General features: G+C 50.6%; 1 protein-coding gene across 2 annotated transcripts in view; it reads right to left on the reverse strand.

Moving 5' to 3' along the window:
• Nucleotides 1-934: 934 nt before the first annotated feature.
• The window catches only part of si:dkeyp-69b9.3 (myocardin-related transcription factor B), a 12,478-nt gene continuing 604 nt past the window's right edge, over nt 935-12,808 (reverse strand). Inside the window, exons 3-17 of one of the 2 annotated variants that reach the window (XM_030371421.1) lie at nt 11,827-11,982; nt 8,664-8,717; nt 8,316-8,371; nt 7,702-7,768; nt 6,513-6,638; nt 5,898-6,118; nt 5,424-5,564; nt 4,078-4,243; nt 3,914-3,959; nt 3,666-3,807; nt 2,863-3,540; nt 2,658-2,753; nt 2,020-2,157; nt 1,859-1,913; nt 935-1,771 (exon numbers count right to left, since the gene is read on the reverse strand). In XM_030371421.1, the coding sequence (XP_030227281.1) occupies nt 1,350-1,771; nt 1,859-1,913; nt 2,020-2,157; nt 2,658-2,753; nt 2,863-3,540; nt 3,666-3,807; nt 3,914-3,959; nt 4,078-4,243; nt 5,424-5,564; nt 5,898-6,118; nt 6,513-6,638; nt 7,702-7,768; nt 8,316-8,371; nt 8,664-8,717; nt 11,827-11,881 (2,463 nt within the window). In that variant the 5' untranslated portion in view covers nt 11,882-11,982 and the 3' untranslated portion in view covers nt 935-1,349. Of the gene's footprint in view, nt 1,772-1,858; nt 1,914-2,019; nt 2,158-2,657; nt 2,754-2,862; nt 3,541-3,665; nt 3,808-3,913; nt 3,960-4,077; nt 4,244-5,423; nt 5,565-5,897; nt 6,119-6,512; nt 6,639-7,701; nt 7,769-8,315; nt 8,372-8,663; nt 8,718-11,826; nt 11,987-12,808 lie in introns of both variants that reach the window. The other variant, XM_030371420.1, reaches the window with a different exon arrangement.

Raw genomic sequence — 12,808 nt, forward strand, 5'->3', positions numbered from 1 at the left:
ACTGGTAAATTGCATCAGACAACTATGAAGGCCCTTTCTGACTGCTGCCATTAAGGCCACAATGACAATAGATAAACGATGTGGAAACAGAAACCAGGGCCAGTTTGCCATCAGTCGCATCCCATCTCCCTCCTCCTCTCTCACATCTCTTATCCTGATCAAACGCACACATTTACATACACCGTTACACTGCTAGACATACAGGAACAAAAAGCTAAGTGCATTTTGACAATAAGCAGATAAATGCAGTCTATTATGGAAGCATTATGTGATCGAACACATAAAAAACAATGGAACTTTAAGTATGCAGCCAAAAACATAGTTAGTGCTACACTGCACATGTATATACACACACACACACACACACACACACGCACGTCCACTCACTTGAAAGCACAAGTGCACACACAAGCACACACAAACATAGACATACGCCCATGTTCACACACACACACACACAAAGAGCATGTTTGAAGCGTGTTTCAGCTTTCCGCTAGCCTGCGTTCTGGGACAATGGTCAAAGTGTGAAGAAGGCTCCATCTCGTCTACAGACTCTCAGGTGGGGCTGGACAGCAGGTTTTGGAGCTATGTCAGAATACAGCCCCTCCAGGCAGTGAATGGAACCATGTTTCACTGGAAATTCAGTCTATTTTTTTCACTGCAAACATTGTGCTGTGAAGTGTGTCAGTCCACAAAGGCATGTTTGTTTGTCTTTTCTGGTCCAACACAAATGCTTTTCAACCGAATCATGTGGGTGTTTGCCTGTGTAAGTAAGTGTGTGTGTGTGTGTGTGTGTGTGTGTGTGTGTGTGTGTGTGTGTGTGTGTGTGTGTGTGTGTGTGTGTGTGTGTGTGTGTGTGTGTGTGTGTGTGTGTGTGTGTGTGTGTGTGTGTGTGTGTGTGTGTGAGTGCGTGCGCGTGTGTGTGTGTGTGTGTGGGTGGGTGCGTGAGTGCGTGTGTGTGTGTGTGTGTGTCAGTGTGTGTGTGAGTGTTTGTATGTATGTGTGTTAATTTGTGTGTGTGTGTGTGTTATTGTTTTTTGCTCAATATATCATTTCATCACTACAATGAGTTTGGCCCCCGACATTGCGTAGAACCAGATGAATGAATGATGAATGAATGGATGATGGATGGATGGATGATGGATGGATGATGGATGGATGATGGATGAACTTAACACATGAACGGAGTAAAGGAGGACCAGATCAATGTTTGAAGAAATATCATCGGTGAGTGTATTCTGTGTTCCATTCACGACCAGGAGAACCAACGACACGTACATCTACACATACAGAGCATTCGCGAAACACACAGACACACACACATAGACAGACACACACACACACACGCCTCACCACTGTTCTATCATGAGATCCAAAACCCTGTTAACGTTCAGATCGGAATCCAGACCGAAATCCGTCTCCACAAACGGAGCGGAAGGGGGCGTGAGCGGGCGGAAGCCAAATGTCAACATCTCCAGCCAATCGGCCGCGTCCAGGGTGGAAGCCGCCTTCCGTTTCCGTGACGACCCGGTGGGCGGCAGCGGGGAGGAGCAGAGGATGGTCGGGGGAGGGGCCAAGGTCATGTGACTCAACGCCGTCGTGGCCGGGGATGGCGGTAGCTCCAGGAGGAGCGAGGAGCACAGCGGCGAGGACAGGAAGTTGTCCTCGTCGTCGCGTTGGGAAGGCGGTGGGAGCTGGTCCCCGTGGGGGGATTCGGGGGGGCCGGGAGCCAAGTGCTCAGAGGGTTTGAGTTCAGTGGGAGCCACAGACCCTGGAGGAACAGGAGAAGACAACTGTCAGACACAGGACCCCAGAGAGCACGACGAGGGGAGCATCCCGTTCATTATAGCCCACTCACCCAAACAAGTGACCGGCTCATCCAGAATGTCATCGATTGACTGGCTGGGGTCCATCTGAGACACAGAGAGACCACCAACGGACACCATTATCTCACTGGAGTGGAAGACCAAACGGTTGACAGGTCGTCATGCGTCTGTGTGTCGTGTTATCGCCACTCACCTGCGCTCTCTGGATGGCCTCCTGCAGCTCCTCCTCCAGGCTGCGGACGCCCGGGGAGGACTGGGCGGGGCTGGCCGTGATCTGCACCGGCAGCTCCAGGTCCTGGCTGATGGCCTCGCAGGGCTGGCAGCAGAACACCTGGGGGACGCCAGGGAGTTGATGTTGACATTTACATTTGGGGGGGGCGCTCCTAAACGGACTCCCGTGTCGGATTAAACCCTGGGTCCATGGATGACTGCAGCCCGTGTGGTCGGGCAGAGGATCACCGTATTATAACGTTGGATTACTTTTTGCCGTGAGATGATGGTGAATCAAGAGGTAATTGTACACAACATGCATTAGTTAGTTGGTTAGATAATTCCATCGAAGATTAGACATCAATTGGAAGGGCATTGATATAAGAACCGAACAATGCTGATAACATTGAATTCAACCGTATTGTATAAAAAGGTCCAGTGATTCTTGGCAAAGTGTTTGACATCACAACAACAACAACGTAAAGGACAACAATGTTGGTGTAAGTGTAAGAGTTGCATGCATGCAGACCCAGAAAGAACAGCAAAGCTCGTCCATACATCCATTATGAATAATGGATGGTTTATTTGATGCTCTTTCTATGTTGCTCTTGCTGTGCTTACCTGGGTAAATAAAACCTCGGGCATTCCGTCTGCCTCCAGCTTCCCTCTGCATCTTGAATCCTGTTGCAGGAACGGATGCAGAGGTCCTCCACAAAGCTGCAAATAAGTGAAGGAACTGGTTGAACATTCATGTCCACCGATGAGTCCTACAGGGCTCAATGTCCCCTGGCGCTGTGACTCATCCCCATCTGTACTCTGCCCTCACCGCGTTGCTGTTGATGTTGTTGTTGTTGTTGTTGTTGTTGTTGTTGTTGTCTGCGCCGCCGCTGCGGTCCCTGGGCCGGTGGCGTATCCTCTCCCTGATCTCACACACCACGTTCAGCTCGTGGCGGTGCAGCTCCTGCTCCGTCCTCCACGAGGCGTGGCTCTGCAGGGGCGAGGGGGCCGAGGAGGAGGAGGAGGACAGCGGTAGGCTGGGGCTGGGGGTCTCCGAGGGGACGGTGGCGGGGTCCATGAAGACCACGGCGGTGCCGCTCGGGCCACAGTGTCGGCGGGCCGTGCTGACCGAGACGACATCCGAGAACCCGTCGGGGACTTCGTCGAGGATCCTGCTGGAAACCCGGGATTCGGGGAGGCCGTTGGGGGAGCCCAGGACGGCCCCCCTGGGGACCCTGCTGTGCCGTAGGAAGCTCTGTTGGTGGGGGCTGCCCCCGCCGCCGATGGGCGAGTCGGGCCCGGAGCCAGAGCAGGAGCTGGGGCTGAGGTCGGGGTGCAGCAGGGGCGAGGGGGGAAAGGTCTCAAGGCCGGGACCCAGCTGGCACAGGGGGGCCGGGGTGAGACAGGTGCGGGGCTGTTGGAAGGGCTGCAGACGCTGCAGCAGGGAGGGTTTGGTGCCAGAGACGGGGAGGCCCCGCTTACGCAGCTGCTGCCGCAACTCTGACACCTAAGAAACAGGCAAGGGGGGAGGGGGGGGGGGGGGGGGGGTGAAGGGGCGGGGCTTGTCTGGAGTTTCAAAATGTGGGCGTTTACCCTTGTCCACCTTCTAAGGGACCAGCCGCCTGTCCTTACCGTGAGGTCGACGAGGTTGGGAGGCAGGAGCTCCGGTTTGAGGCTGGGGCTGGGGTCCTGGGACTGGGGGTGTTTGGTGGGGGCGGCCAGCGTGCTCTGGGGCACGGCGTCAGAGAACCTCACATTCTGATCGGTGTCTCCACTGAGGGAAATACAATATCATGAGCTTGGTCTGGGGCGTTCAAACCTTAAACATCAACCCTTCAGAGGAGCCCGCTCCTTGTGGCAGCAGAATGGGGTTAGCGTACCTGGGCGCGTCCAGAGACAATCGCTGCTTCTTCTGGGCCCCGACACCTGAGGGACGCAAAGGGGGCTGGCTTGAAAATCTTTTATCTGATGTCGTTTTTGTCGTGACCTCAACAAACAACACAACACCAAGACAGAGGGAGGGGTGTGAAGGCGCTGGCCGTACCCGAGGCCGCGGTGGCCCTCTGGTTGGGGGGAATGTAGGGGTGGTACTTGAGCTTCCTCATCTTGGGCTTGGCCTCCTGTTGTTTCTGAGGACGGGGAAGGTGGCCCGCGCTCGGGACGGGGGGCGAGCGGGACGAGGCGCAGGACGAGCTGGGGGACTGAGCTGTCTGCAGAGAGACACACATGCAGAAGGACAGGTGACAACACTGTTCTGATGGCTTCCGCCAACCAGGTGCGCTCATGACCTACGGTCTCATTGCTACATGCATTCCCTCTTTGTTCCAAGCCCTGGTCCCGACTGTGCCGACTGAGGCCACGCGAAAACATCCTCATCAATCTGTACTACCGCGGCTCCCAACCTACTAAGCCCATCTTTTAAACATCTGGGGATTATCTATGGGTCATTTCATGTTCAAACGGTGATACGACGTGAGCTATGGGACGGGGCGCACATCGAATAAGGAAGGGAGGAGATCATAAAGTGCCATCGACAAGACCCCCGTCCCCACGCCAGTCTCTGGCTGACGGTGTGTGTTGCTGCCGGGGACAGGCAGGTGGTGTTAACCTACAGAGCGGCGTGCGGAGAGCGCCACGCTCTGGGTTGGCAGTAATGAATGCAGACGCAGCTTAAAGAGCAAGCAGCCCGTGTAGCAGTGACCATGCGGCAAGGTTAAACACTTTCCAGGGATGAAAGAATCGCACACACACACACACACACACACACACACAGATACGTGCGCACACAGGAGCATGCACACACACACACACACACACACACACACACACACACACACACACACACATGCATAGGCGTCACACGTGTGTGCAAGAAATGCACACACGCGTGACGCACAGGCACGTGCACCTACACACACACACACACACACACATACATACATACAGTAACACACACACACCCCTGTCTGCACACACACGCATCCAGCCAAATGTACGCACACACATTCATACAAGCATGTATGCATACACACACTTAGAAATTAAAACGTGATTCCCTGACGGATGAGTGTGTTAACATGTTTCAGCGTATTTCTTTGATTATTTTAATCAAAGGTATTCGCTGGCTGTTCTAATAGGGAGCCATGCACCAAAGTAATCCTGTTGGGTGATCTTTGTTCGTGAGCTAATCCTCTGGGGGAGGCCCACTGTGTTTTTTGTAAATCAAAATATCCAATGCATCTTATAAAGCCCAAGGCTTATGGAAAAGAGAACTGGATAGTATAATGAGAAATAGTAAATGAAATCCTTCAATTTTAATGTCCCACATGTGCAACAGTAATGTACTAGTAAACTATGCATTCTCCACCACTTTGACAACCCACGTATTACCTTAGGCAGCAGGGAGGAATGCTGAGAGGTCAAATACATCCCGTTTGGTCTCCCAGGCGTTGCCATGGAGTTCGATTTGCCCAGTGTTATGCCTATTGGCTGGCTGATGCCCTCAGTTGCCGGGAGCAACGCCAAACCAGACTGAAGGCAGCAAAGAAAGAGAATGTCAGAGGGACATGTAAGTGAGTCTGTGCGAGCGGCGTCATGTGCATCCAGCCCACTGTGAGATGTGTATGTTTGCGCCCAGAAAGCGGCGCGCCATCAAACACTGTGACAGTATAATTACCAGTCCATTATAAATGAGAGCCTATTCAAACACATAATACAGAAAATACTGCCAGTGACGAACAGAGCATTTAATCCATCCCGAAATCCTGATGAACTGGAAGTAACGCTTAATTATTCCAGTCGATGGATTCAAATAAATCTTGGCGGAGGTGTGGCGGTTGGGGGGGCAGCCGGGGGGGGGTTTACCTGCGCATGCCTGGGGGTGGTGCTGGGGGTGGCGCTGGGCGGCGTGCCGGCGGGGGACACGTCACTCATCAGCTGGTCCCCCGCCAGCCCCGGAGACGGGGAGAAGGGGGGGGATCTGCGGAGGGCGTGGCGTTCAGGGGGGGAGGAGGAGGAGGAAGAGGAGCGGGGGGAGGAGATGTCCTCTTCGAAGACATCCGAGGAGAGGGGGAGGAAGGCAGGACCTGGCGCGGAGGAGAGAACGGAAAGGAAAGCAGCGAATCACAAGAGGGGAGGGTTTTAATGGGATTGGGTTAATGGGTGGTTTGTGTATGTTATGCATTAGTAGAGCACCTGTTTGTGTTTGTTAGTGTGTATGAGTGTGTGTGTGTGTGTGTGTGTGTGTGTGTGTGTGTGTGTGTGTGTGTGTGTGTGTGTGTGTGTGTGTGTGTGTGTGTGTGTGTGTGTGTGTGTGTGTGTGTGTGTGTGTGTGTGTGGGTGTGTGTGTGTGTGTGTGTGTGTTTGTGTGTTTCTGCCGCCGTGCGTGTATGTGTGTGTGTGTGTATGTGAGTGTGTGTGGGTGCATGCACGTGAGTATGTGTGTGTGTGTGGGGGGGGGGTGTGTGTGTGTGGGCTCACAGTTCTCCGGGAGCAGTGTGTGTCTGTGCTGCTGCTCCTGGGACCTGGTTGGATATTGGGCTTTCCCATTGAGGATAATTGTCTTCTGAGGCTTAGTCCGTCTCTGAGCGCCACACACATTCCTGTCTGTGAGAGAGAGTTAAAGAGAGAGAGTGAGACGCAGAGTTAGAAGAGAGAGAGCAAGAGATAGATCAAGTCAGTGAGAGAGAGAGAAAGAGGGAGAGAAAGAAAGAGGGAGAGAGAGAGAGAGAGAGAGAGAGAGAGAGAGAGAGAGAGAGAGAGAGAGAGAGAGATAGAGAGAGAGAGAGAGGGAGAGAGAGAGAGAGAGAGAGAGAGAGAGAGAGAGAGAGAGAGAGAGAGAGAGAGAGAGAGAGAGAGAGAGAGAGAGAGAGAGAGAGAGAGAGGGTGGAAGGACATAGATTGGACCAGTTGTGGGAGTACAGGCTACGGGAGGAGGAGAACTGAGTTCTCAATAATATAATGCCTTTCTGAATGCGTATGATGTAAGAATGCACAACACTGTTGCCATCGGAGATCACACTGTACAACCCAGAAAATGGCCAACACTGCTGCCTTCAGGGACAGACAACCCCCTTGAGATAGACACACACACACACTCACAAACACACACACACACACACACACACACACACACACACACACACACACACACACACACACACACACACACACACACACACACACACACACACACACACATAAAACAACTATACAGACACACACACACGTATCTTCACACACACAAACACATAAACTCCCTCACAAACACAGAGCAGTAGGCTTGATATCGATGTAATGGGAATGATCAAGGGAGAAAGGGTTAAGAGTTATGGGGGGAAATGATTGATCCTGCCTCCCTTGATGGCCGTGCTTAGCCTGTCCCATCAATACATCACTGAAGCATTATATTGTGCTGATTTGAAAAGTGCTTTGTAATGAGTATGACAAGGCACAGTATAACAGCCCCTGTCTAAAGCACCAAGACTCACACATTTTACCTTCTCACAAAACTGCTGATAGGTAACAGAACCAATGAAGGATTATGGTTATAAAGTAAAATTGATGGATGCATAGTACTATAGAAGGATTGCCGGTAGTGTTTACAGTGGAAAACAGAACATACAGAACGGCAACAGCAGGGTACTGCTAAAGCTGAGGGATTTTTCACCTTTTGCAGTATCCGTATGCAAACCACTAGGGGGCGACGTCTGAGTGGCTCCGTCATCAGGGAGACGCTGCACGAGAAAACAAGCAAGTTACGAGGAATGTTGGGGGGGGGGGGGGGGGGGGGGGGTGCACAGGGGCATCAGTTAATTAAGTCAGAGAAATTACACTCACACAATATATTCTGTGGTCCGGGGGAATCTACACTAACTCAGATCAGAAATTTCATTTAAATAAGACTCTTACGACCTCAGTGAGATGAAACCAACTCTTCTGGCCGAGGAAACAACAGTGGGGCATTTCTAATGTCATCTTTTCTCCCATCTTTTTGCAATAGCCCTTGAGTAACGACACATGGACCTCTGAATAGAGGGTTATTACACAGGGGGCATGGCCTCTATATGGCTCTCTATATGAGCCATTTTGTGCATGTGTCTCTCTATGTGTGTGTGTGTGTGTGTGTGTGTGTGTGTGTGTGTGTGTGTGTGTGTGTGTGTGTGTGTGTGTGTGTGTGTGTGTGTGTGTGTGTGTGTGTGTGTGTGTGTGTGTGTGTGTGTGTGTGTGTGTGTGTGTGTGTGTGTGTGTGTGTGCGCGTTTGTCTTTGAGCTGAGCACCCACCAGAGCTTCACTCTGGTCTCCCTCTCCTTTCCGAGAAGGACAGGTTGTCTTCAACCCTGAAGGAACACAAAGATGTGAATTTACTTTATACTGACATTATTACATGCATAGTCCTGAATCACACAGTGTTTTCTATTTCACAGATTGTATGAATATCAGCAACAATGAACACATTTCCCTCATCAGTACATTATAGCATGTATAAAGTGACGTGTATAGAGTCTTGTAGGGTGCATGATAAGCTACTGTTTAAAGGCAGGCGATATGAGCATGTTCATTGAAGCCTCCGTGGTCCAGACCCATTGCTTTGCTGGGGGTTAGTACATCGATAATCACACAAACACTCACCAGAGTCTGCATTGATCTCGTTCTGTTTTCTGTTCTGAATCCTCAGCTGCAGCACTGGAAGACAAGAGCAAGGTTTCAGTTTTGGCATGGTGATGCTGAGGGTAATGACGTTCATTCCAGCCTGTGGAACCTTTGAACAACTTTTGAATCTTTTTCTTTGTTGAAGCTAAAAGCTGTTGGAGTCTGTGAAATAATAGAATGGCTTGATAAGACCTTGCAACTTTGCAATTGCATACTAAGTAATCAGAATCAGAATTCTCTTTATTGTCATTGCACATGGTATAACGAAATTTAAATAGTAACAAACTTCAGTGTGGCAACATTAGATGGGAAACTACACACTCACACTGACCGACTTCCACACAGACACAGATTTACACACACACACATACACACACTAACACACAGATTGATGTCATTCCAGTGAAACCCGAATGGATTCAGCGACTTTTGAGACCTCAGTGCCCTGCTGGAGAGGGAGGGAGGAGGGCAGGGAAGGAGGGGGGAGGGAGCGGGGAAGGGAAGGGAGGGGGGGAGGGAGGGGAGGAGGGGGAGGGGGAGGGAACAGGGAAGGGAGGGAGGGAGGAAGGCAGAAAGGGGGGGAGGGAGGGGAGGGAGGGGAGGGAGGGGAGGGAGGGACGCAGGGAAGAGAAGGGGAGGGAGGTAGCTCGGAAAGGTGGAGGGCGGGTGGGAGGCAGGCAGGCATAGAGGGAGGGAGGGGGGGAGGGAGGGGGGGAGAGAGGGGGGGAGGGAGGGTTCAGGGTTTAAAGGCAGTGCCTATTTCTTCGTCAGTATATCTATTTCAGTCATCCCCATCCCCCCCTCTCAGCTGTCCCTCTCCCTCTCTGACACTATCGCTGGCCTTCTTATGTACCCACCCCCCCCTGAACCTAGTGGAGACCAGAGTCGGCTGTAGGCTTTATGCTGCTCACTAAATTATTCCTGCTGGCCCTTCTCTCAGGAAAGTGGGAAACAACCAAGTTTGCTCATTAGAGGGGCTCCAGGGGTCTTGGGCGAGAGAGGGCGAGAGAGAGAGAGAGAGAGAGAGAGAGAGAGAGAGAGAGAGAGAGAGAGAGAGAGAGAGAGAGAGAGAGAGAGAGAGAGAGAGAGAGAGAGAGAGAGAGAGAGAGAGAAAAGAGAGAGAGAGAGCCTTGGATACATTTATTCTGCCCCCAATATTTTGAATGGAGGTTCAGAGAGTCGTCGGGGTAGGGGAACGATAATTAACCTGCTCTCATCTCTGATCTTTAACTTATTATTGTACACAATAATACTCATGAACCACGTACTGTTGACTTATTTTCTCCCGATAGAAAGTTGTGTGGTTGTCATCATTGGACATGTTACCTAGACAAACAGCCCCCCAGCCACACCCCTGACACATTGAACACATTCCTTAACACTCATCTGGGATTCATGGCCATTCTTGTTCTGTATTCCAGATCCATTTAGCATACATGTCCCTGGTACATCGTACGCTCACACACGCCACATACATTCATGTGTGCATACGCAGATCAGAGCCGTGCTCTTGCTGTGTTTCACCGCAACAGCTGAGCCGCAGGCTCACGTTTCCCAGCAGGTGCTTACTCACCGACGGGACTGATGTCATATCCTATTGTTTCTCTTTTGCCATCCATTAAAAGCAAGCACAGGGCTCTGCCGTTTCCCCTAATGAACATGGCGTTGACTCTCATTTTTTCATTTTAATTATCATTTAGTGCATGTTTAAAGGGAATCCATGATTAAACTGTAGTCTTAGAAGGTTCATTTATCAAGTCATTCATTTGTTTCCACATTAATTTGCTGTGTTTACTTCATTAAAAGATCCCTATGAATAGACTTTACACCTGAATTAACGAGCAAATCCTGCAGCATATGACTCCTATTCCCTCTAACATAATCAATCTTTACAACGTTGTACACCAACAAATGGGTGGCTGTTAAAAAGGTTTTGAGGACTCATGTGGACAACTATTAGTATTTTGTGTACCCAGTAAACCAAGCAAAACAGTATGAAGAAACAAGCAGAAAACAATATCTCACTGGAGTAGGTATCCCATCGCTAAGTGACAAGCCAGTGGCACCGACTGTCAAGCAAACACACCACAACATCGGACGACAGGAACGGCCTCTTCCAAAACACCTCTATCTGTGGCCAGAGGCATCCTTAAATCAATCTAACCCATCATATGACAGAAAGCCTCATAGATTCGCCTTTTACCGTTTGTGATGAGTTCACTGACAGTGGTCTGATGTTCAATGCTCCCTACTAAGGCCTGAGAGGTCTGTGGTGCTGATGCGGTCAAACACGGAGCAGGAAACACCACTTCCTACGCCACCCCAGCCCCACTGCTCCTCTCCTGCTCCCCATTAACATGGTGGAGAGACGTTGTAATGGTTGTAATTAGCTATAAGCACCGCATGCTCTAGTCCTGACAAACGCTATCCGAGCTATCACAACTCTGCAAACTGTGGGCCACCATGAGGGCACACTGTGAGGATCACATCCAGACCAATTTGTTGCTGGTACAACACAGTGTTTCCAGTTAGGGCCCCCCACCGTATGGAGCCGTACTCGTAATGAGGTCCTCTGCGCCGTGTTGTATTGTATTAGGGCCATTTTAAAAGCAACACTTGTCGAATGTGTTTTTATATGTTTTCATCCCATTTATATTGTAAAGTGCTCTATTTCTTCGGCTCTTTCTCGTATCGATATGCAGCACTGTGTCACTGCTGTTGAAGAAGTTCCTCGACTTTAAGAACTTTCTAGGTCCCAATTATAATGCGTCATCATTAGGATTATTACTTGTCAACACTTGATCCTGGACACGGTGGTGCAACAAGCAGCACGCAGCGAGGCGGGCAGGAACCGTACAACAGTAAAGGGAAGTACATTTGTATTCCAACAGCCCAGCACTTAGAGCAGGCCCAGGGCCGGGGGAACACTCACGGTGCGCTCTTCCCAAGGCCTCACTTTACTCAAGCTCCATTACATGGCTCAGAGATTTTGGGGGACTAACCAACCCAACCAAATACCCACCTGTAATGTCCTTCTACCTCCAGTTTGGAGGGTACAATACTGTAATAGTAACATTTTGGAAATCTCATTTTTTTTGATTGATTGACACAGGGCTAAACCAATCCGCTAGAGCCGGCTCACCTGAGCGGAACTTGTTCCTGATGAGGAGGGACCTCTCGGCTGCCAGCAGCGTCATGTCTGAGGGGGCGGGGCTTCCAGGGGCCGCGGAGCAGAGAGGAAAAGTTTGTTCCTGGTTTCAGCCAACCAGGAGGAATGAACTCTTCTATTACTCTGCCTCTTCCTTTGGCAAAGGAGAGAGAGAGAGAGAGAGAGAGAGAGAGAGAGAGAGAGAGAGAGAGAGAGAGAGAGAGAGAGAGAGAGAGAGAGAGAGAGAGAGGAAGCAGCAGGGATTTAATCAAGTGACTCTAACCTAATTTATAAGAGGCACCCACAGAGTAGACTTGAGATTAAAGAATAGAGGAGAAACAGAGATGTGTTGCAGGGTTTTTCAGGTCACCCGGCAGTCTACAGTCTACATGCTACAGGCTATGGGCTACATGCTACAGGCTATGGGCTACATGCTACAGGCTACAGGCTACAGGCTACATGCTATAGGCTGAAGCAGGCCCTATTAGCAGTGACAGCCACAGGCCTGCCTATAGAGAGGCTGTCATGGCTATACCGGGGGCCAGCCACAGAACAAGAGAAGCCCAGAGTAACACGGTGACGAAGGCATAGGGGCATTTCAAAAGAAAGAAGGGAAGGAACGGATGAGAAGAGAGAGACGGAGAGAAAGAGTAAGGGGAGAGCCAGGCAGTGTGAGTGACAGAGACAGAAGCCCAGCGGGGTCTAGGGGTACAGTACGACACATACGTAATGGTACCACACAACACACAAACACACACACACAATGACGCACACAACAGAGAACCGCTGTGAGACACAGCCCACAATCGGAAAAAAAACAATTAATTCAAACAATCTGGAAAGAGCGTGCATTAGCATAGCATTCGGGAGCGCACAACAATTATTAACAATATTGATTTGATTTTGCCAGACCCCGGAACACCCCAAAGGAAACCAGTTTTTTCGGGAGGCTATACAAACACACGCACTCCCACAC

The sequence above is a fragment of the Gadus morhua genome, chromosome 11, assembly GCF_902167405.1.
Source record: "Gadus morhua chromosome 11, gadMor3.0, whole genome shotgun sequence".
Classification (NCBI taxonomy): domain Eukaryota; kingdom Metazoa; phylum Chordata; class Actinopteri; order Gadiformes; family Gadidae; genus Gadus; species Gadus morhua.